The sequence below is a fragment of the Pongo pygmaeus genome, chromosome 13 (genome assembly GCF_028885625.2).
Source record: "Pongo pygmaeus isolate AG05252 chromosome 13, NHGRI_mPonPyg2-v2.0_pri, whole genome shotgun sequence".
Classification (NCBI taxonomy): Eukaryota; Metazoa; Chordata; class Mammalia; order Primates; family Hominidae; genus Pongo; species Pongo pygmaeus.
The window spans coordinates 85,939,065-85,960,552 of NC_072386.2; the positions used below are offsets into that span (position 1 = coordinate 85,939,065).

The 21,488-nt window shown below is 47.9% G+C and overlaps 1 protein-coding gene across 1 annotated transcript in view; it reads right to left on the minus strand.

Moving 5' to 3' along the window:
* Nucleotides 1–20,875, minus strand: part of PTCH1 (patched 1) — a 61,243-nt gene extending 40,368 nt beyond the window's left edge. Inside the window, exons 1-2 of the mRNA XM_054501447.2 lie at nucleotides 20,421–20,875; nucleotides 18,648–18,840 (exon numbers count right to left, since the gene is read on the minus strand). Of these exons, the coding sequence (XP_054357422.1) occupies nucleotides 18,648–18,840; nucleotides 20,421–20,621 (394 nt within the window). The 5' untranslated portion in view covers nucleotides 20,622–20,875. The remainder of the gene's footprint in view (nucleotides 1–18,647; nucleotides 18,841–20,420) is intronic.
* Between the last annotated feature and the right edge of the window lie 613 nt (nucleotides 20,876–21,488).

Below are 21,488 nucleotides of genomic sequence, written 5' to 3' on the forward strand. Positions count from 1 at the left end.
ATGTGAAGTTAAGGAAAAATCACAGGAAAACACTGGGAAACAACTTGCACAGAGAAGCATCTACCTACTCGGCTGGCCTTTTCTGCAAGCCCTGGGAAAGCTGCCTGAAGGCAGGGGCTTGCTCACTCTAGCAGAAAGCACAGTACTTAACACCACGCAGACTTCCAACCAATTAACTGAATTTGAGCCAGCCCACATCCCCTAGAAGTGCAGAAGCTGTATGAGGCTAAAAAGCCAGTTATGAGTCCAGAGGTCACAGCTGCAGAGCTGCCCACCAAGGAGCTCAATGCAGCCTTTGCTCACCCCTTCTTTTTTCTTTGTGTTATCACATCTAATGCCACAAACCTAGAAATCATTCCCATTGTTACCTGCCTCCTCAAACATCAGCATGCAGGTGGTTTTTCATTCTGATTACAAAGTTGCACCTCCTGCACCTTTACTGAAGCTTAACATATCAGGTGACTTAAACCCATGAAATCAAAAAACAGCAGCAACAAAGCACACCCCCCACCCTTATTATGGTGACCTAGGTGCCGTTATAGTGAGGAGCAGTCCATGACAGACAGCCTGGCTTCAGCAGGATTCTGCCCCTCGAGCCTTGGCAGAGCAGCTGCCTGTTAACTATATAACCCTTGAAGTGACCTGAGAGTGCAGTGTGCACAAAAATGGCAAAACCAAACACAAAGTTTGTGCTGCTAAGAACTTTTTACCAGACTCTTCCAGACCAACTTCATAATGGAGCAGTTATTTTATCACAGGGTGTTTCAGAAATGGCATTTATTTTCTACAAGATATAAAATGTACCTCAGGGTCTCCATCATATCCCCTTTTTAGATGTTTTAAGATGTATATTTATATAAACATTTTAATAAAGGTATAGATTTGTCCTTTCTCTGGAATTGGAAAACCTTTCGCTTCTCCATTTCTTTGCTCTAATGATGAACGCAAATATTTTGCCAATGTGATGTTTCAACTAAGACTATCATGATAGGGTGGCCAAGCAACTAGAGTTGAGACTCTGAAGTCTACGGTTTTCTCAACCACCTATGCCATATATACTATTAAATGCAATTGACTTTTACATATTATATGGTTATATTTTATCTAATATTTCATCTTATATTTAACCAAATATGAATGTTTTGCAAAATGATTCAAAAACGTTAATGAAGTTTAGTTGCCATCCATTTTATCTGACCAATAGCTGTAACATGATTCATTCATCCAGCAAGAATTTGTGGGTGGGTGGGTACTTTGACCAGGCAATGGGGATGTGGTGGACGAAACCAGTCAGCGTGGTGTCTCTCCAAGAGGCATGCTGGTCAGTGAAGGGAACAGGCAACAGCCAAGCAAAGCAATAAGATACCTTCATAGCACAAGTGTGATGCAGAAAACGAAGATGGTGATGCCATGTTGGGTAGTGGGGAAGAGGAAAAGATACTTCAAATGGGATAGCAGGGAAGACCTAAAAGGAAACAACATTTAGGTGACTTTGAAGAGCTGGAGAAACAGCGTTCTGGGTAGAGGAACCAGCAACTGCAAAGCCCTCAGGTTTGGCTTGTTGCAGGGAGAGAAGGGAGGCAAGTGTGGCGGAGCTTGGTGAGACCATAATTAAGTCTTGTGTCATTCACCATGTGAACTGGTAGGCTCAGCTCCTTCTTGGGTATAACTGTGTCGTAAAGTGCACGACACTCATATATTCTGACATCAGTATTGACCCAAGGCACTGTGGAACAAGCTGCCAGAAACAGAAACCCTTCAGGATAGAGCAATTTTACGGACTCGTCTGACATTTGCTACCCTAGCAAACGCCTATCCTAAATCACTGCTGAATGACAGCTGAAAGCTGTTCATTATCTTGCTGTCTTCCTTATCATCCCTAAGTGTGAAGCTTTGAGCTCAGGAAGTCCCACAGAACCCATTTTAGATGATTGAGATGAAAGTCGTGGTCTTGGAGAAATAGGTTTCTCCCTTTTTTTTCTTTTATTTAAAGACAAGGTCTTGCTCTGTTGCCCAGGCTGGAGTGCAGTGGCGCAATCACAGCTCACCGCAGCCTCAACCTCCTGGTCTTAAGCGATCCTCCTCCCCTAATACCCCAGATAACTCCAACTACAGGCACACACCACCATGCCCAGCTAATTTTTCATTTTTTTGGGTAGATACGGGGGCCTCACTATGTTGCCCAAGCTGGTCTCAAACTCCTCAGCTCAAGTAATCCTCCTGCCTTGGCCTCCCAAAGTGCTGGGATTTCAGGCATGACTCTTTTCCACTGTCAGGATCAAAGTCCTAATACATTTTTAAAATAATCTAATGTTCATGAAATAGTGCAGAAGAAAATAACTATTAAATCTAGCATCTGTTATGTAGATGTAGGCATAGGGAACCAAGTTAATAGCCATTTTTGCTGTGTGGTGGGCTATGGATAATTTTTTTTTTTTTTTTTTTGAGACGGAGTCTCGCTCTGTCACCCAGGCTGGAGTGCAGTGGCCCAATCTCAGCTCACTGCAAGCTCTGCCTCCAGGGTTCATGCCATTCTCCTGCCTAAGCCTCCCAACTAGCTGGGACTACAGGCGCCCGCCACCAGGCCTGGCTAATTTTTTTTGTATTTTTAGTAGAGACAGGGTTTCACTGTGTTAGCCAGGACGGTCTCCATCTCCTGACCTTGTGATTGGCCCACCTCGGCCTCCCAAAGTGCTGGGATTACAGGCGTGAGCCACCGCACCTGGCCGGACTATGGATAATATTTACCCGCTTTGCTTTTTTGAGTTTATTTCTATTAATTTTTCTACAATGAAAGAGTATAATTAAAAGCTTCTATGGTTGGACAAGGTGGCTCATGCCTGTAATCCCAGCACTTTGGGAGGCCAAGGTGGAAGGATCACTTAAGGCCAGGATTCAAGACCAGCCTGGGCAACACAGATAAACCTATTTATCTCTACATATAAAAATTTACAGAAATAGCTGTGGAGTAGTAGAGGCTGCCTTTAGTTCTAGCTACTTCAGAGGCTGAAGTGTGAGGATCGCTTGAGCCCAGGAGTTGGGGGGTGCAGTGCACTGTGACTGTGTCACTGCACTCCAGCCTGGGCAACAGAATGAGACCCCACTTCAAAACAAAACAAAAACCAGAAAAACAAAACCTTCTATGTGACACACACACACACACACACACAAAAGAGAAAAATAGGTATGAGAGTTACTTGATAGAGATATGAATTAAAAACAAACTCAATGCAAAAAAATAATATGCATCTCTGTTCTCACACATATATGAGAGGTAAAAAAGGTTAACCTGATGGAGTTAGAGAGTAGAATGAGGGTTATCAGAGGCTGGGAAGAATGAGAGGGGAAATGAAGAGAGGTGGGTTAATGGGTACCAACATACAGTTAAGTAGAAAGAATACATTCTAGTGTTCCATAGCATAGTAGGGAGACTACAATTAACAACAATACATTGTATATTTCAAAATAGCTAGAAGAGAAGATTTAGAATGTTCTCAACACAAAAAAAAGATGAATGTGTTTGAGGTGATGGACATTCCAATTACCCTCATCTGATCATTACACATCATATGCTTATATCAAAACATCACACGTACACCACAAATATATACAGTATTATGTATAATACTAATAAACTATAAAAATAATCATATGCATCTTCATCATATTCTGAAGTCCTTTTATATTAACAATAAAATAACAACCCCTCTGAACAAGACTCAAGAAAAATCATTATCTCAGGATCCTGTGACACAAAATAACATTTTATACTTGGGTGGTGCTTTCCATTTGCAAAGCCCTTTGAAGCCATATTCTTTACGTCTTTGGAAATATTTTGATCATTGCTGCTCCTCCATTAAGCTGGGGCCAGCTGTACCAGACAGGCGGTGAGAATGGAGACCAGAAGACCCCAGCATTGCCACTAGTGGCAGAGAGATCTAGGACAAGTCCCTGACACAGCTGAGCCTCAGCCACCTTTCCTGGTTGCTGAGGATAACAGGGATAACAAATGCTGTGATGAACCTCACAGGACTGTGAGAGCCTTAGCTGACAATATGTGTGAAATTTCCCAGACTCTTACCCAAGAGCTGAGCAAGCGTCTGTTCACCCATGCCTTTGTCACAGAGCATTGTTTCACTGTCCTGATGTTACAGGGGAGGGGGCACAGCTGCAGAGTTTGGGTGGCTTGCCCAAGGTTACCCACCTTATTAGTAAGAGGCAGAACTGACCCTTTAACCCAGTCCAACTGCCCTGCGAGCCCCATGGCTTCTGAGCACCAGCTGAGAACATGAGTACAGCAGAAGGAGGTAGCCTAGGAGCGCCAAATTCCACAAAGCACACTAGACAGGTTGAGCATCCCTAATCTGAAAGTCTCAAATGCTCCAAAACCTTCCTGAGTGCCAATATGATGCTCCAAGTGGAAAATTCCACATCTGACCTCATGTAATCAGTCACAGTCAAAACAGGCTCACAACCATGAAGATGACATGTTACAACTGCACAAAAAGTTAACTACAGCAGACCTGGTGAAAATGTGTAATGGGCTTATTGAAAACTAATGCACTGTGCATTCACAACCAAACAGGAAATCATGTCAGTTCATAAAATCAAAGAGAGACGTCTAAGACAGAAACTTGTTAATGAGGCCGGTGATGCTGGAGGAAACATTCTGAAAAGCCATCCAGCAGATGTCTCCTCGCCCCTACAGGACCCACTCCCTGATCCTTCAACTGCTTCTGATGTTTCTTCTCACCTAAAAAAATAAAACACAGTGTACAGTAACCTCTCAGTGAAAACACAGCATTGCAGGTGGAGACCGGAAGCTGCTGTCGTTTAGCCACTGATGCAGGTATCTGGTGATGCTATTGTGCTGCTTGGGTACCCTGAACACATTATTTTTTCACTGCATTAATGGAATGTCGTGTTTTTTTTACTGGTAAGTACATATGTGTGAATTAGTTTAAGAAAATGATTGCTTATCGGTAGCATACAAATTTTAAGTCAGAAAGGATGGGAATGCCACACAACCAGATTGTCCACATGGGTGGCTGAGATAGTGACATCTTTGCTTTCAGACAGTTCAATGTACACCAACATTGTTTCAGGCACACAATTATTTTAAAATATCGTATAAAATTCCCTTCAGGCTAGACGCATAAAGTGGTTGAAACATAAACAAATTTCATGTTTAGACTTGGGTCCCATCCTCAAGCTATCTCATTATGCATATGTGTGAATATCACCCCCCCGCCAAAAAAAATCCAAAATCCCAAACACTTCTGGTCCCAAACATTTTGTATAAGGGATACTCAACCTGTATTACACTCACAGCTAAAATTTTAGAATGCATGAAATATGACAATAATCCGTATTTTTATTTAAAGTACAACCATGTTGCATCAAAGATTTTTCTCAGCCAGTGAGGAGATGCAGTTTTTTTCAATAGGTCTCCCTGGGTCACAGTGGACAGGCCTCATTTTCCTTCTGGTCCCCAGAGAGGCCTGTCTTAGAGGGGGCAGATGAAGGCACACAGAGAACATGCAGCCCCAAGCCTCTTTACCTGCAAATTCTGCCATCTTATTCTCCAGAAATCCAAGGCTTAAGCCAATTTTTTCAAAGGCAAAAGAAGCATCACTTCTGCAAATAAGTTTTTGATCAAGCTCTGCTGATCCTCTCATCCCCAAATCAAGCCAGGCTTAACTTTCCAAAGTGAAGAAAGGCTAGCTAGCTCAGGTGGGATGCCAGCTGACCCAGAGGCCCATACTTCTAGGCCAATATGATTCCAATCCACTGTAGACAAGAGATGTTTCCCTCATCACGCTTCCCTGCTGTGCCCCTCCTCAGCACAGCCTTCTGCACAGCTTTAGAAACGTCTGTGGCATTCACACAAAAACCTTTTAGCAAAAGCTTATTGTGATCCACATAAAGATGATCTGAGGGACCAACCGAAGTTATTTTCCACAAAATTCAAGTCCTGCCCATGCACCTCCGTATGTGAGGGACGCAGAGGGGCACCAGGGCCATGGCACACCGAGTGTGCTGAATGAATAAATGAATGCGCGGTCTCAATTCAGAGCCTTGGGAACAGGCAGTCATCTGTATAAGTTATTAATTCCCCCCAAAGCCTCAAAAAGTCAATCAGTCAAAACAAATGACCCTTTCAGCCTGAAAAGTACCCACTCAGAGTCCAATTAGGAAAATAGGGTCTGTGTATATGCAAGCGTTGCATTTGCATTTGATTAATCCCATGAATTATCTAACAGCCTCTAGAGAGATTTTCTTTTTCTTTTAGTTGCTCAGGTCCTCCTTTCAATGTTGCGTTTACTTACTGTGAGGCCGAAAAAGTACAAATCTCTAAGCGGGTGTAAGGGCAAAATTATTAGCACTGCCTCTTTTTTATAATCGAAAAACAAAAAAAAGAAGATTCAGTAATGTGGGCAATTGGCTGAAAATTCACGGGCTGTGAATTTTAGTCCTCTCCCACCCATCTCTTTATTCAGGAGGAGCCAACCGCTGTCCAAGTTTCTGGACCGTTTTTCTCCTTATGAGATTGTGCCCCTGCGTGTTGCCATGGGAAAAACGCTACAATCAGCCCAAAGAGAATGTGCCTTCATGAAGTGAGCTCAGTGAGAGGACAACCACCAAAGCATAACGAGAAAAGGACACCCCCACCTGCCCACGGAACCACACGGGACCGCAAGGGGCACGTGGCAGGCTGGGCGCAGGTAGTGCGCAGGCGCCGGCGCGGGGTTCTGCATCGCGCATGCGCCGGAAGCAAGCTTCCCCGCCCCCACCAGCTGCTGGCAGTGCCATCTGTTATCAGCCTTGCCCAGGCTGCTCCCTCTGAATGGCTTTCCCTGACGCAGACCTGCTCGCCCTGTCAGATGCAATCAGGTCAGCCCGGCACTCTGCCCACGCTGGACCTGCTGCCTGTCGCAGCTCCCACCAGCTCCCAAGGAGCCACGAGTTCCCGAGACGACACTGCATCTGCCAGGAGGCCCCTTCTTCATTGGTTACTTGCCACAATGGCAAATGAGGGCTGTGCACCGCGCCACCTGAGACAGGCCCAAGAACGTTGCTGACTTCCTGCAGAGCACAGGCGGAAATGTCTTCCATCCGGAACGGCGTACTTTCCAAGCTGGGAACTGTCCCAGGTTCTACCACAACCTCAGGTGCAACCAGGCCGCTCAAGCGCAACAGGCAGGCAGATGCACACCCAGGTCCCGTCGCTCTGCAGGAAGTGGGCGGGCCCAGAGGTGTGATGCAGAGCGCGCGCTGGCTCAGAGGCCACACTCCAGCAGCAGCAGGCAGCAGAACCCAGGAACCAACACAGCGTGTTTTCATCAAGCTTAGTTGAAACCTCCAAAAGTCTTCATTAAAAAAATAGAAACAGAAAGAAACCCAACAACAACAACAAAACCCAAGTGCTTCCACGGCAGGCTCTCCATCACAGCACTCAGGCATTGCATAACATTAACCCCAGTTCCCTTCTCTCAGCTTCTGTGGGGCTGACATCACCTCTCAGCTCTGAACAGTCTTCTTGCCATCATCCAGCCTGGGCCTCTCTTCATTGGCCTCCCACTTGAGCCCACATGGGGGAGAAGACAATGCGAGTCTCCACCTTCGCACGCAGGCTCCCTGGCCTCCGAGGAATACCACGCTGGCCTCATTTATCTCCTGCACTGTTCCTTCCCTCTGCATCTGTGCAGGGAGACTCACATCACTGGGGGCCACTTTCATGATTTTGTTGCCATCAGGATTAGCTGGATTAGGGGCCAGTACATAAGGACCCCCTGGTGCCGTGAGGAAGTTTCATCACCGGGTCAGCGTGGTGTGAACTATATTCTGTCAACACCACCACTTCTTATAGCCACCAACCAAAAAAGGGAAGGGTGGAGGTGGGGGCGTGGCAGAGAAAATACCTCAAGTGCAAAATGTGTAAACTCATCATAGCAATAAATTCCCGCATCATGCATTTCAAAGTATGTGAGTCATTCAAGACTATCCTTTCAAACAAGAAACCCATGTGATTCTTTTTTTTTTTAATCTAGAAAGAATTTGGTGGGTCTGACAGCGGAGGTAGGGGGAGTAAGTATAGGTAGGCGAGTAAGTATAGCTACCCAGAGGAAGAACAAAAAGCCCACAAAAGCTTTTTTTAGCCCTTTTCTAAAGCTAGTCAAGCAGTTTGGGAAGAGTTGCACTGCTGAAACCTTATATTTTGTTCAAGGCTAACACCTCCAGGATGGTTAGTTCCTCCTCTTCTAAAGGACCAATGCTATCCCATCCAGCAAGGATATCCCCCCATCTAATGTGAAATAAGACAATGTGGGCAGGAGAGTGGTGGAGGGAATGGTGTGGGGGGTAAAAGGATGGGTGGGAAGAAAAACAGAACAGAACTTTTAACTCCTTTTAAAACTTCAATGACTGAATTTTTCCTCCCAGGGAATCATTTACCTACCTCCATCCTGGCCCCACTCATCCGGACCCTGCATGAAGTACACACACGATTTCTACAGAAAGTAATGGGATTTCTGCAAGTGTGTGCGAGTGTGTGTTTTACAGAGCAGTCCCTCTTGCACAGAACTGGGCTGTCCCATCAAAGCCGTATCTGTTATATTTCTGTCTTTCTCTTCTGTTTGGCGTATTCACCAACAAGAGAAAAGGAGGTAAGCTTTGGCGGCCCTGACCTGCAGCTGGAACACAATACTTTCGCACAGCCCTGCCGACCCCTGACATAAATTTTACACCGCAGCTGGCATTTACACACTCAGCATTACCATATGTATAGCTGCTCGGTGCTAATTATGCTAATCACCTGTCTAACTCGCTGCTGCGAAAAATGGTTGCATTTAGCAGTCCAGCGCCTCCCAATGCAGCTTACTGTGTGGCTGAAATGTACATTCAGACGGCCCTGAATGGCAAGATTTTTCCACGTTGCTGGCTACATTCAGGCCTCAGAAAAATTTATTCAAGTCAACTGGTTTCGGTCCGCAACAAAAAAGTTACGAGAAAAAAGTGAGTGTGTTCTTGCCCTAACATTCTGGATCTGCTTGCAAGCAAAATGATAAATCAATTGGTGTGGGAAACAAAAAGGGAGAGAGATTTCTTTTGGGAGCCATGTGAAACTGTAGCCTATTAAAAAAAAAAAAGGAAAAAAAAAGGGTCATCCTATTCCCCAAATCTCTAGAAAGAGCAGTTAATAGATATTTAGCCCTAATCCCAATTCTCTCAAATTGCAAGCTTTGTTTGCAATTAAGCAAGGTATTAAACATGTGCAATTTTTTTTTCTGGATCATGTGTAGACCAAAATGACGGTATCATATTTATCATTTTTTACTTATTACAACAATGTGTAAATCTCATGAGAAAAATAAAGTAAGAAGAAAGAAATAATTTCTTAGGCAGCTAGGAAAAAGTCTTTTGTTATTTTCTCTTAGAAAGCCTCTATTTAAAAAGAGGCTGTGTGATGTTTGAGTCTATTTTGTGAAGGTTGCTGGTTTCCCACTAAAGGAGCAGAGGAAATCAGGGAGTGGGGGTGGGAATGTGGAAGAATTCACAAAAGGAAAAAAAAAACAGCGGTGGGAGGAGAAAGAGGGAGTCAAGAAGCCTACACTTTCCTTCATCTCAAAATTCCTGTTTTTATCATCACCATTGCTTAAAGCCGTTTTTTCAGATCACTCTGTAGAATAAATTTCTTAATCAGGAGAATATTGGTGCAGGTATTTCAACAATTCCCCAAATTCAAACTGAAATCCTATTTCTTCCTAACTCACAAAACATGTTCATATTAATTTTTAAAAACCCTGAATGTAGTCACTCTCAGGGCTGCTTCATGTTAGGCTATCTGGATGGATAGGTAATATTTGGGCACTCCAATTTCCTGATTGCTGGCAGCATTGTACGTTACGTTATACCGGAGGGTGGCCTAAAGTGCCAGTGACTTTCTCACCTCCCAACAATCATCATTAGCAGACTTCTTACTTCAGAAATGCAGAAAGCAGGAGAAAACTGGAAAGCCATTTACTTCAGAACATACCGTGGGCTACATCCCTCAGTGCCACAGAACACCAGACTGGCTTTGCAACCCATCAGCTTTCCAGGCTTGGAAGGTGCACCCACCCGGGCAGGCTTCCTCCCACGGAGGAGGTCATCCTGGAGGCTCAGGCTCTCTCCGCCTCGCTTCCACTCACCTTTCCATTTAACCACCAGCAAATGAATAACAGGATGCTCATGCAACTTAAAGATGCTGCTGTGACAAGAGCGCTCTTCCTGTCTCTCCCCACCCTCCATTCTGTCCCACATTTTATAAACTTATCTGACCCAATGAAGCAACACTATCCAAGCCACATCTTGATTTGTTTGGCATCCCAATTCAAGTTGCTATTCTTTGCCATTCCAATGTGTTTATCTGGGTTTTGTAGTTTCAAATCTTGACTGTGCAGCCAAAAACACAAATGACACAACCACCACTGGGCTCACTACAGAGCAGAGGGTTTACCCCCCAACCCCCATCCTCTCAATCTTGCACTCTTCTTAAATAGGAGATGGACCACCCTGCCTCGTGGCACGGAGTGGTGTTTACATTGCAATACTTGACTGTGTAATACATCTGGCATTTTTGGGCAAGATTCCTGAGCTGGGGGCCAGAAGCCCTTAAGCAATGATTTAAGGGGGAAAAAAAATCATGCACATTGACTTAACAAAGCCCATTTCCAGTTCCTTTTGCTTACTTTTGTACATGTCTCATTAATAACTGAAAACTATCTTGGTTGCTAAATTGGGTAAGTCTACTGCTTCTTTTCGTTTATCCTAACAATAATAAATAAAGCTTGCACTGTGGTATGGGGACTTGCTTCTCACTAGCCTTGCTTTCATAGCAGTGGCATTATGGGACCCACATACAGAGCGGACTATTTGGGCCAACTCACACCTGGGTTTCTGGATTAGAAATAAGGTCCTGCCCCCACATTATAAATCTCTCCAACAACAAACTTGCCATTCATTAGCAGGTATCTGACTGCCCACCAACAATACAGTTTCCCTAACACATGACAGCTGTTTCTCCAGCCATGCTCTAAACCCCAAATGGAACAGTCAAATTCCTTCCTGGAGGGACTAAGGATGGGGCACATCTTCCTGTACACCAGGCTCCTAAAATCCTCCACCACAGCCCAGCAGTTTCTCAATGGCAGTATTCTGCTGTGCGGAAGGCATTAGACATTACAGTGTAAAGGAAAAAAAGCCCCCTAAATCCAATTTAAAGAGAAAAAAAAATCCAGTAAGTATTATCATAAGCACCCAAATTCGAAGATTAGAAGAGAAAGTAACAGAAGTGTTTATATTTTGATGACCCTGATTATATCTGTGTATTCAAGGAATGTTCCCACTGAGAGAATCCCGCAGAGCTTCCTCCTCCTGCAGGCAGAAGTGCCCTCACCAGCAAGGCCCTCTGCTCTCTGGATGTCAACCAAGTCTTCTCGTGAGGATGGACCACCTAAAGCTTCAGAGTCGGTCAAAATCTGGATAAGGAATTCCATCGTCTTCAATCTAGCCAAGCTCCATGTGCCCACTGGCTTTGGTGGGAGTTCTAAGCAAGGAAAACCTGAAGTGGGGCACCTGGGAGGGAAAGCCATGGTTTGTGCTCCACTCACTGTCTCAGAAATGCTAGGGAACCCAGTTCTTCCACTGTACATGTGCCACGGTAAGCACAGGGGACCAAGACTTATCTCCCACTCTCTCTGGCGGTGTGGTATGGGTTGAAGAAACTTGTCAATGGATTTTAAAGTTGCCTCAGCAGTCCATTAAAAAAAGTCATGATTCTACAACAGGGGAATCATATCTTCTGCCAAGAGCCCATCAAAGAGTGTGGTCTTGGAACCAACCCTAACCAAAATAAGAATGCCAAGGATGCAAATGGTAGCTCTGTATCTAGTATCTCCCACAGCTGGCTTGAAATAATAAATGTTCTCATTCCCTCCTCTTAGTTTGTGATTAGCCAGACTTACTACCATTTCAGAGTTCACACTAGTAACTGCAGAGATCCACTTGGAAGGAAATGACGTGGGCAGGTTAGAGTGGGTGGGCGGGGAGAAGGGGCAGGAGGGAAGGGGAGAGGGGAGAGGGGGAGGAGGCAGCAGAGGTTCTGAGAGCCAGCGAGGAGCACAGCAAACATTAATGGTATTATAATAGGATGACACAGCTATGGTTATTATGTGGGGGTATCTGACATAACTGAAATTCCCTCAACTTTTTCTCCCCCTAAATAGTGTCAAAAGAGTGCCAGAAGTTAAAATACTACATTTATGCAAAGTGGCTTCTATTAAATCTGGTCCCCTTTACAGTTATTTTATAATATTTCCATATTTGTTTTAAAAGCCAAAAAACCTTTTACAGTGAAACACATCCCCGAGGAGAACTGAACACTCATCAGGGGCTAAATCTGGGCAGATAGCTGGCATGGTGAGGCGGGAGGCGGCCACCAGAGCGCCCCCTTTCTCTGCCCAATTGTGACTCTCCCGTACCCCAATACAAGCAGGAGAGCAGGGCAGACGAGTTTCAGCTTGCCCCGAATGGACAGAGCCCAGGGTCACAGGCAGGTCAGCTTTGAAGGAGAAACTCAAATGAAACATAAACATGGCACTGTGGAAACCAGACAAATCTCCCATGGCTTGTCCAGCCAGCATTAATCTTGGCATCAGCTGTGGCGCATAATCTAAACACACAGATCAGGCTGTTCATACATCTGGAAGCTGTCATCTTCTGGAACCTCCAAGCGGCATCCTATGTATCTGAAACACCCCATTACCCAACCTGTCCTTTCAACTTGTTGAAGGGTCAAGAATGGCAGACAGCAAAGAGATAGGGAGGATTCGCAGCGTCAACTGCCCTGTGTAGAAGACACCTGAGTGAGGGCTATTTGTTCTTTTTTAAACAATCATTGCTGGCTTCTCATTTCCAATCGTTTTTCTCCAAATATGAAAGAAATATCACAACTGCTTCCACCTAAATGTGCATACCCAGTAGTAGAAACTAATAAATACCTATAAACATATTCTCCCTTCTAAACCACGTATGGGGGTCCAGGGAGCAGAAAGGAGCTGCATTTTTCTTCCTGTCCCTTGTGAAATGCCCCCAGAATGGCAGCCCCGGAGAAAAGAAACCAGGTGCTCACTGTGGAAGGGCAGTGACAGCAGAGTCCATTCTGCCCTTCTGGCTGGGACTGGTCCCTTGCTGTCCCTTGGTTCTGCTCCACAAGGGCTCCTGGGGGGACAAGGGGGAGTGGTTTGTGACAGAAACATCTGGAGGAGAATGAGACCACCAAGGAGTTCACACACTAGCCGGGCTTCTGAAGGAGCTGTTATTTCAATATGCACAAAGGCAGTGGTGTCTTCTATTAAAGCTTTTCAGAAAGTCAACCATGCTAAAAACCTTTAGGCTACTGGGGTTGAGGTGCAACCAGTCTTTCTGCAAATTTAGATATCCCCCACCAAAAGGTACCCAAATATAAATTATTTCTTTCTTCCATGGCCTCTTTCCTCGTTCGACCCATCACGGTGTTTTTCTTTGACATTTAATGTCATTCTAAGAAAAATAGTTATCTGGGTCTGTAAATACAGGAATGGGATGCGGGAGTTATCTTAAAGAAGATTAATACTCTTGCATCTCTGCAATGCATTGTAGCCACAACTCCATCATAATAAACGTCTTCCATCTGCACAGCATGAGTCTTCCAATCAAAATCTTTTTATCATCTAAACCAGTGGGTCTCAACTGTGATGATTTGGGACACCCTCTCCCCCAGTGACATCTGGCAATGACTGGAAACATTTTGGTTGTCACAACTGGGAGGGTGCTACTGGCATCTAGTAGGTAGAGACCAGGATGCTGCTAAACATCTTATAGTGCACAGAACAGCCCCCGACAACAGAGGATGAGCCAGCCCCAATGTCAATAGTCCTGAGGTTGAGAGACCTTGCTCCAAATTGAGGGAATGGTGAAACTCAGTTATCTCCTACAACTGATTGCCCGAGTTCAAGAACACTGAAAGCATTAACACTAGCAAGGTACAAACTTGAAAGCACTTACACATACCAAGCATGTATTTTAAAAAACAATTTCTTCTATTTTTCTTAAAAAAAAAAAAAAGTCAAAGTCACAACTTGCCTCCTCCTCCCTTGACACTGGCCTGCAGCAATGTTTAACATCCAAACACCAAAGCAATATGGATTCATTTCAAGGCTGCTGCCCTCTGCAGAAAAGGAGGCCAGGAGCTGGGCAAGCTTTTAGAAAAAACAAAAAGCTCAAAGAGATAAATGAATGTTCTACCGCTGGAGAAGCTTGACAAGAAACTTGTTTTGAGAGAGGGCTGGAGTGAGGGGGCTGATATGAAAAGAAATAGATACTGAGGGAGATGGGTTAAAACTGCTTATCAAAAAGGAAATACCAACAAAGAAACAGGCAAGATTAAAAATAACACCAGTCTGTGCCCAAAAGGGCGAGATCCAGGTGAAGCATTAGTGGCTCCAGGGAAAACACTAGAGGCTAACACGTGAGCACACTCATGAGACAGGGATGGCTAGCAGAAGAGCTGACAGCCCCCAGCCAAGCAGGGAGACTTCTGTGAAATGGCCCTGAGGGTCCAGCCCAGCTTCCAGGCTCCCACCCAATCTCAACGACCCACAAAGGGAGGCTGCCCTCCAGGAGGCCACATTCCTGTTCTCTGAGCCTTTGCCCATGCTGTTCCTTCTGCCTGGAATGCCCCCTACCCTCTCCCCTCCAGCCCCTGTGCCTGGCTCAGGCCTCCACCCTTGAGGCCATCTTGGAAGACGTCCCCGATTTTCCTGCCATCTTGGCACTGCTGTCCTTCATGTTAACTACCCACACACCAGTCCATGTACCTGCTGAATGTGTGGATGGAGTTCTCCTGAGGGCAGAGACTGTGGCTTTTCACCAAAATCTCTCTGGAGAGCTTTCTGCAATGGTGGTGCAGAGTAGGTACCGAGAACATGTGCAGAATGAACCCTTCTATTTTTATACAATGACAATTAGTTTCTTCCCCACCTTGCTGCCATGGTCATGTGTTTCTGCAATAGCAGATGTCCACTACATCAGTCAACATATTCTCTATCAAACCTCATTACTCCGCGCATATGTGAAACTGATTTGACAATTTTGATTAGCAAACACTATAACCATAAAACTCAAGCTGGTATCTTAACATGTAATTGACAGTTTATTAAAAGGCAATCATTATATGGACATTTTAACAACAGAATACAATAATTCTTATCGCCAATTCCTACACATGCACACACACGCGCATGCACACACACACAGACTCTTCCTCATCTAGCATATATTAGTCTTCACATTGTGGCTGATGTATTCTGCCCTCTTTATAAAGCCAACTCTTTATAAAGCCACATTTCCCCAGCATGTTAAACAAAGCATGAAAGTCAATTTGAAGATACAGCCTTTCGAGTGGATCCCTTTAATTTGCTGGCTGTATTAAAAAGATAACATTAACATCCCTTTGGCAGATGGGGGATACGCGGAATAAGACAATGTGCATACACATACACGCTCCTGTGATTTTAAATCGCAGGAGAAAGAGCTTCTTCCAAACTATCCCTCAGCATCCCTCTCCCCTTAAAATCTCATACTTTCCTCTCTTCTGTTGTTTTCTAACTAGGGCAATATGCTACCTCTATCCATTTCGTTTATTTGTGTAGCAAGCACTCTGTTGATGCCCAGTTCATATAAAAATTCATGCCTAGAACCTTAAGAACAACCTACCAAGAAAGCAGCATCTAACAGATTTCTTTGCTGATAGCGATGAGGAATTTATCTATGAGACTGATGCACAAAATGAACTTAAATGTGGAGCTATTACTCACTTCAATTCATGGACGTCCACTGAGGTATAGAACAGCAGGGAATTCTTACTCCTGAATGCAAATGCTCACACTACTTACTGCTGATGTGAACACTCAGCTCACTGTGTCACAAACAAGATCTCTACACAATCACTTCTGCTTTGAAATGAAATTAAATCTATATGGCTACTGTTGTATAGTCACCTCTTTAGTTGGGTTTATCTGCATTTATGAAACTGTCGCTTCTTCTCTAGGGGGAGAATCTAGCACAGAATGAATGAATGAATGAATGAATGAATGAATGAGAGATCAAGGACAGGGCAACAGGAGAACAAGTGACTTATGTCATTAGTAGGCAAAGTAGACCTGGAGACACACAGACAACCCATAGTTTCCCATCTGTAAAATGGGACAATCCTCATCATAAAGACATTACATCCACTATCATGTTATAAAAACAAAATAAAGATAATAATAGCTATTTTATTGAGTCATAAGGCATGTGATAATATATAACAAATGCCTGGTACATGGCAGTTGCTCAACAAGTGATAGTATTAGTACTGAGTAAATAACATTTGGCCCAAGACCAGTGAGCCATGCTGAAACTGCCAAAAGTAAGTAAAGTGAGTGTGCCCCTCAGAAGTGTCCTCATCCAGTCCATTGAAAAAGAAAAACTTTACTCCCTCTCACTACACAACGGGCAGCTCCCATAAAACTGCTAGGAAGCACACTGCATCTCCTTCCAGGACTTGAAATGGGTCGTGTTACGCAGAAAGCAAGTTATTTCCAGAAATAAGCAATGTTAAGAAAATAAATCACATTCTATCTCCTTCAACATGTCAAAGGTCCACTGAAAACTCTTGCTAAGAACACCACAAAATCACATTTTGTCATCCTCATCCGATGGCAACAAATACAGGTCGGATCAAGTGGTGGAAAGTGGTGGATGAGCTGGCCCTCCCTGTGCTCATGCCCTATTCTGTCCTAGAATCTACGGCAGCGCCCCTACAGTCTAGCCAATCACATCACTTCCAAACTCCTCAGCTGGGGCCCCTGCTGGTGTCAGGCCCATGCCTAAAATGCCCTCCTTCCCCCACCGTCTCCAGTTCTCTCCCCCCACCCCCTACCACTCTCTTGTAACTTTCACAGCCCATTTCAACTGTGAACCCAAATGTAGTCCAAATGCATCGAATTCTAAGAGTTTTAAATTGTGCACTGTCGCACACACTTGAGTCTCTTATGGTGCTTAACACAGTGCTAGGGACATCATAGGTGCTCAGGAAACTTGTTGCTAGGAGCATAATAGCTGCTCGATAAAACTCTTCTTTTATCTACCAGTGATACTGAATCGCTGAACTGAGGTAAATTACTCCATGGATTCAATCCAAAGAACGCTTTTGTATTAATTACCAAACTACTTAAGGCAGGAACGTTTTGTCTTAATTATGTAGACTATTATTTTAATTGTCACTTCTCAACTAAATACTCCAACTCCACCACAGGCTTGCAAAACTCTGCAAGCTGAATCTTCACAAACAAGGAGAGATTAAGGAAATATTCTTCAAGGTTCGTCTCCAACAGCATCCTGAAAGGGATCACTGAAGCGATTATGCGCATAACTCTTCAGCTTCCACATGCTGTCCGGAGGAATGCTCCAGGTATTTTGGTTTGAATTATCTACCTAGTCACCTCCACCCTCCCCTACCACTCACTTGTAAGGTAAGGGATGCCCAAAGTGGTGTTTAGGGTTAAAATGTTTCCAAATAGCAGAATTTGGAACTTGCCAAAAAGATAAATAAGAAACCAGCGGGGGAAAAAAATTGAAACCTGTGTCACCAAAATAATGTAAAAATGTTTGTCTTCGAAAAAATACATATCTATTTTAAATCTGCAACTGCTTTGCTAAGGTCTCAAGAACCCCAAAACTGAGGAACGTGGATAAAAGACTGGCAGAACCCCTCTGAGAGGTCCCTTCAACCCCGCGTTAAAACATTTCTTTTCTTTGCCTGCAAAATGCAGCATTCCCCCAGAATAATTCCATGTAAAAAGCCCCCAACCCGCGAGGAAACATTAATCTACTTTGCAAACATGCGTTCCAGTCTGTGCCTTACTATTTTTTTTCCACTCCTTCCACCCCCACCCCGCTTTTTTTGTACCTTGAGACAAATGTTTTTTCCCTCAGAGTTGAAAGCTGTCCAAAAACAGGACCACACACGCCGCCGCCTCCGCAGGCCCGCGCTGCGTCCGCCCCCGGCCCTCCCCAGCGCGCCGGCAGCGGCCGCCGGGGGCGCGCACACTCCAGCCAGCCGGAGGGGTGGCCTCTGGCTCCCCCCAACTCCTTTCTCTTTGGACGCGGTGGGTGGGGGTGGGGGAGAGAAGGAAGCCGGGCCGCGGAGCCGAGCCGGGAGAGGCCAGCCCCGGGGCGCGTCTCGGGGCGCGGCCCAGGCGGACAGCGGCAGCGGCGGCGGGCCCGGGGCCCCCGGCGCGCAGAGTGGTCCGTCCCGGAGGGGCCCCGCGCCCCCGGCCCGCCCCCGCCGGTCTCTCCCACCACACCTCGGCCGGCGCAGCGCCCCGAGTAGATTACAGCGCAGCCTTTGTCGTGCGGGCCTGGCTCCCGGCCAGGCGCCCCAAACAATAAACAATCCCCTGGGTGCGGGCAGGGGGTTTCGCCGGCCGCAGCCAGGCTCTAGGTGTGCGCTGGTGAATATCTCTATCAATCGCGAGGAGGGACCGGGCCGGGGGCGCCGGCGCCGCGGCGGGCGCTCTTACCTTCCACCCACAGCTCCTCCACGTTGGTCTCGAGGTTCGCTGCCTTTAATCCCACCGCGAAGGCCCCAAATATGAGGAGGCCCACAACCAAGAACTTGCCGCAGTTTTTTTGAATGTAACAACCCAGTTTAAATAAGAGTCTCTGAAACTTCGCTCTCAGCCACAGCGGCGCTTTCCGGCCAGTAGCCTTCCCCTGGGGACGAAGCAGAAGGGAGGAGTGAGCGCCGGGGAGTCGCGGCCCGCGCGCCCACGCCCGCTTGCGCGCACCCGCCCGGTGAGCCCCCGACAGCCGTGGGGGCGCGGGTGGCCGCGGCACACGGACTCGCCCTCGAGGCTGCAGCCCCGGCGGATCTGAGCGTCATGGGGGGGCTCGGTCATAAATCAAAGCCGGGCCTCAGCGTGGGAGCTGCACCTCGGGGACATCAGGGCGCCCCCACCCGCGGGATCCCTGAGCGACTTTGGGCACTGGGGCTGCAAATACAGAAGAGGAAGCCGAGGTAGAGAGGAGAGAAACCACTCGACACAGACAATATTCACCCCAGAGCTGAGAAGGGAGGGGCTGCATAATCCCAGCGATGGAGCCCAAGGTTCAGGAGCCAGCAAACCAGTCCTTCTCTGTCCATCACCCTCGGGGACGGGCGCTAGGGGCGAGCGCTCTTTGGAACAACATATTGCGGGTTCCCCCAACTGGACCCCCGCCGAGAATGGTAGTAAGTGGGGATCCACGTGGTGAGCGCGGCCGCCGGAGTTCACTCCCGACGCATTTCCATAGCGTTGGGAGAGGCTGTGTGAGCTGAATTAGGAAGTGGGGCAGCCATCTGCAACTTACGACAAAATTTGTGATCGGAAGAGGGCAGCCACATGGATCTTTCCCTCCTCTCCCTTCCTTTCTGGTTAAACGTAAAAAACAGTCGAGTGCACAGGGAAGGGCTCAGGCCGGTGCAGGCTGCTCCCCGGCGCGGCGTTTCCCCGGCGCTGGCCGCGGCCCCGGCGGGCCCCCGTCTGGGTGCTCGCCTTCCCTGGATTCCACACATTTCAGCGAGCCTCGTAAACACAATGAACCCGGCCGCTCCGCAGACTCGCACCGCGAATTTAAGGTGGCAATTTGTTTACAACTTTCCCTCCCCCGACCAGGTCCTAAGGAGAAGCGGCTCAAAACCTGGAAAACGGGGGGAATATCTTTTTCCGAGAATAATTTTTTAAGGGAGCAGAGATTTCATGCTCAACAAAAGCAAAACCGGCTGCCAAAAAAGGAAACCACCTTTATTTCGGCTCCCTCCCCCCCTTCCTCTCTCCGCCTCTCTCCACTCCGCCTCCCCCTCCAAGATGTTAAGAAATGTGGCAGTATTACAGGGGTTTAGGCTGCAAATAGGGGCAGGGGCGCAGGAGGAAGGAGTTCCAGGGCAGGGGGCACGGGGCAGGGCAGTGCCGCGGCCGCCCTTGAGGTGGTCCGCCGTGGACGGCTTTCCAGTGTTCCGGAAAAGGCACGCCGGGGAGGGCGTGTGTATACACACGCACACACACACACGCACACACACACCTCCACCCCCTGCGGACCTCAGACAGCCCTTTCCTCCCAGGACCAGAGGGAGGGTTTGAATTTTTCAATCCCCACTTGTCTGCTGCTTTTCCTGGAGAGGTGTGAGTGTGTGTGTGTGTGTGTGTGTGTGAGAGAGAGAGGGAGAGTGAGTGTGTGTGTTTGTGTGTGGCGGGGGCGATCCCAAAGAGTTAGAGGAGGGAAGAGAAAGTGGGAGGAGAGAGTCTGAAATGCACCTTGGAAATCTGCTCCAGAGCGAAGGCGGCGTCGCAGTAGCTGGGCCGGTGCAGATAGTCCCGGTCCGGCGCGGCAGCACGGCGCAGCCCCCCCGTCCGTCTGCGCCTCCCGCCTCCAGCCGGCCGGCCCGGGGCACCGATACAGCCGCTGCCGCCGCCGCCGCGGTCCTGGGGCTCGGCGGCGTTACCAGCCGAGGCCATGTTGCCGCCGCCGCCGCCGCCGCCGCCGCGGGGACGGAGGCTTCCCGGGCGGCCCGGCGCGCTGCTGCCGCTGCTGCGGGCTCCTGGCGCGCCTGGGCGCTCGGCTCGCGAGGACGCTGCTGGCCGCAGGTTGCTCGGGCTCGGGCTCCGGTTGACAGACCAGCCGCTGCTGCTGCTCACACGGCGGGCGCTGCTGCCGCTGCGGCCGCGGCCGCTGCCGGGGAGTCAGACCCTGCGCCTTCCATTGCCACATTGCGCGGGGGTCCCGAGGTCTCTGCGGCCGCCGCTGCCCACATCCAGTTCGCGGGAGGGCGAGAGCCGGCGCGCCGAGCGAGCCTGTCCTTCGGGCGCTTCCGCGGCACTCCTTGCGGTCCCCAACTCCCCCTACCCGCCCCCCGCCCCGCGCCGCGACCCCTTCACTGCAGAAAGAGCCAGCGAATCCCCGCTGCTCCCGCCGGCCGCGCTGGCTCTCTCGGCGCCTCCCAGGTCGCCCGAGCGGCCGCGGAGGGCAAGCGCAGAGCCGCCGCCGCCGCCGCGGGGTCCGAGGGTGCCCGGCGGATCTCAGCGCTGCCGGGCCCGGGCAGCCGCAGCTGCCGCTGCTCCCGCGGTGGCTGCTGCTGGCGGTGGCGGCTCCAGGAGCTGCTGCTCGGGCTGCTCGGGCTCTGGCTGCTGGGTTCGCGGTGGCTGCTCGGTCCCGGACTCTGCTTTCTTGTGCTCCTCGGCAACCCGCTGGACCATTCTGTCCCCGTGCAGCGCGCCTCTCTCGCTCCCGGGACCTGGGGACTCCGCTCTGTGTGTGTGCAGCGGGCAGCGGCCGCAGCAGCTCCTTGATTCAATAGATGAGATGGAAGAAGAAAAAAAAGAACT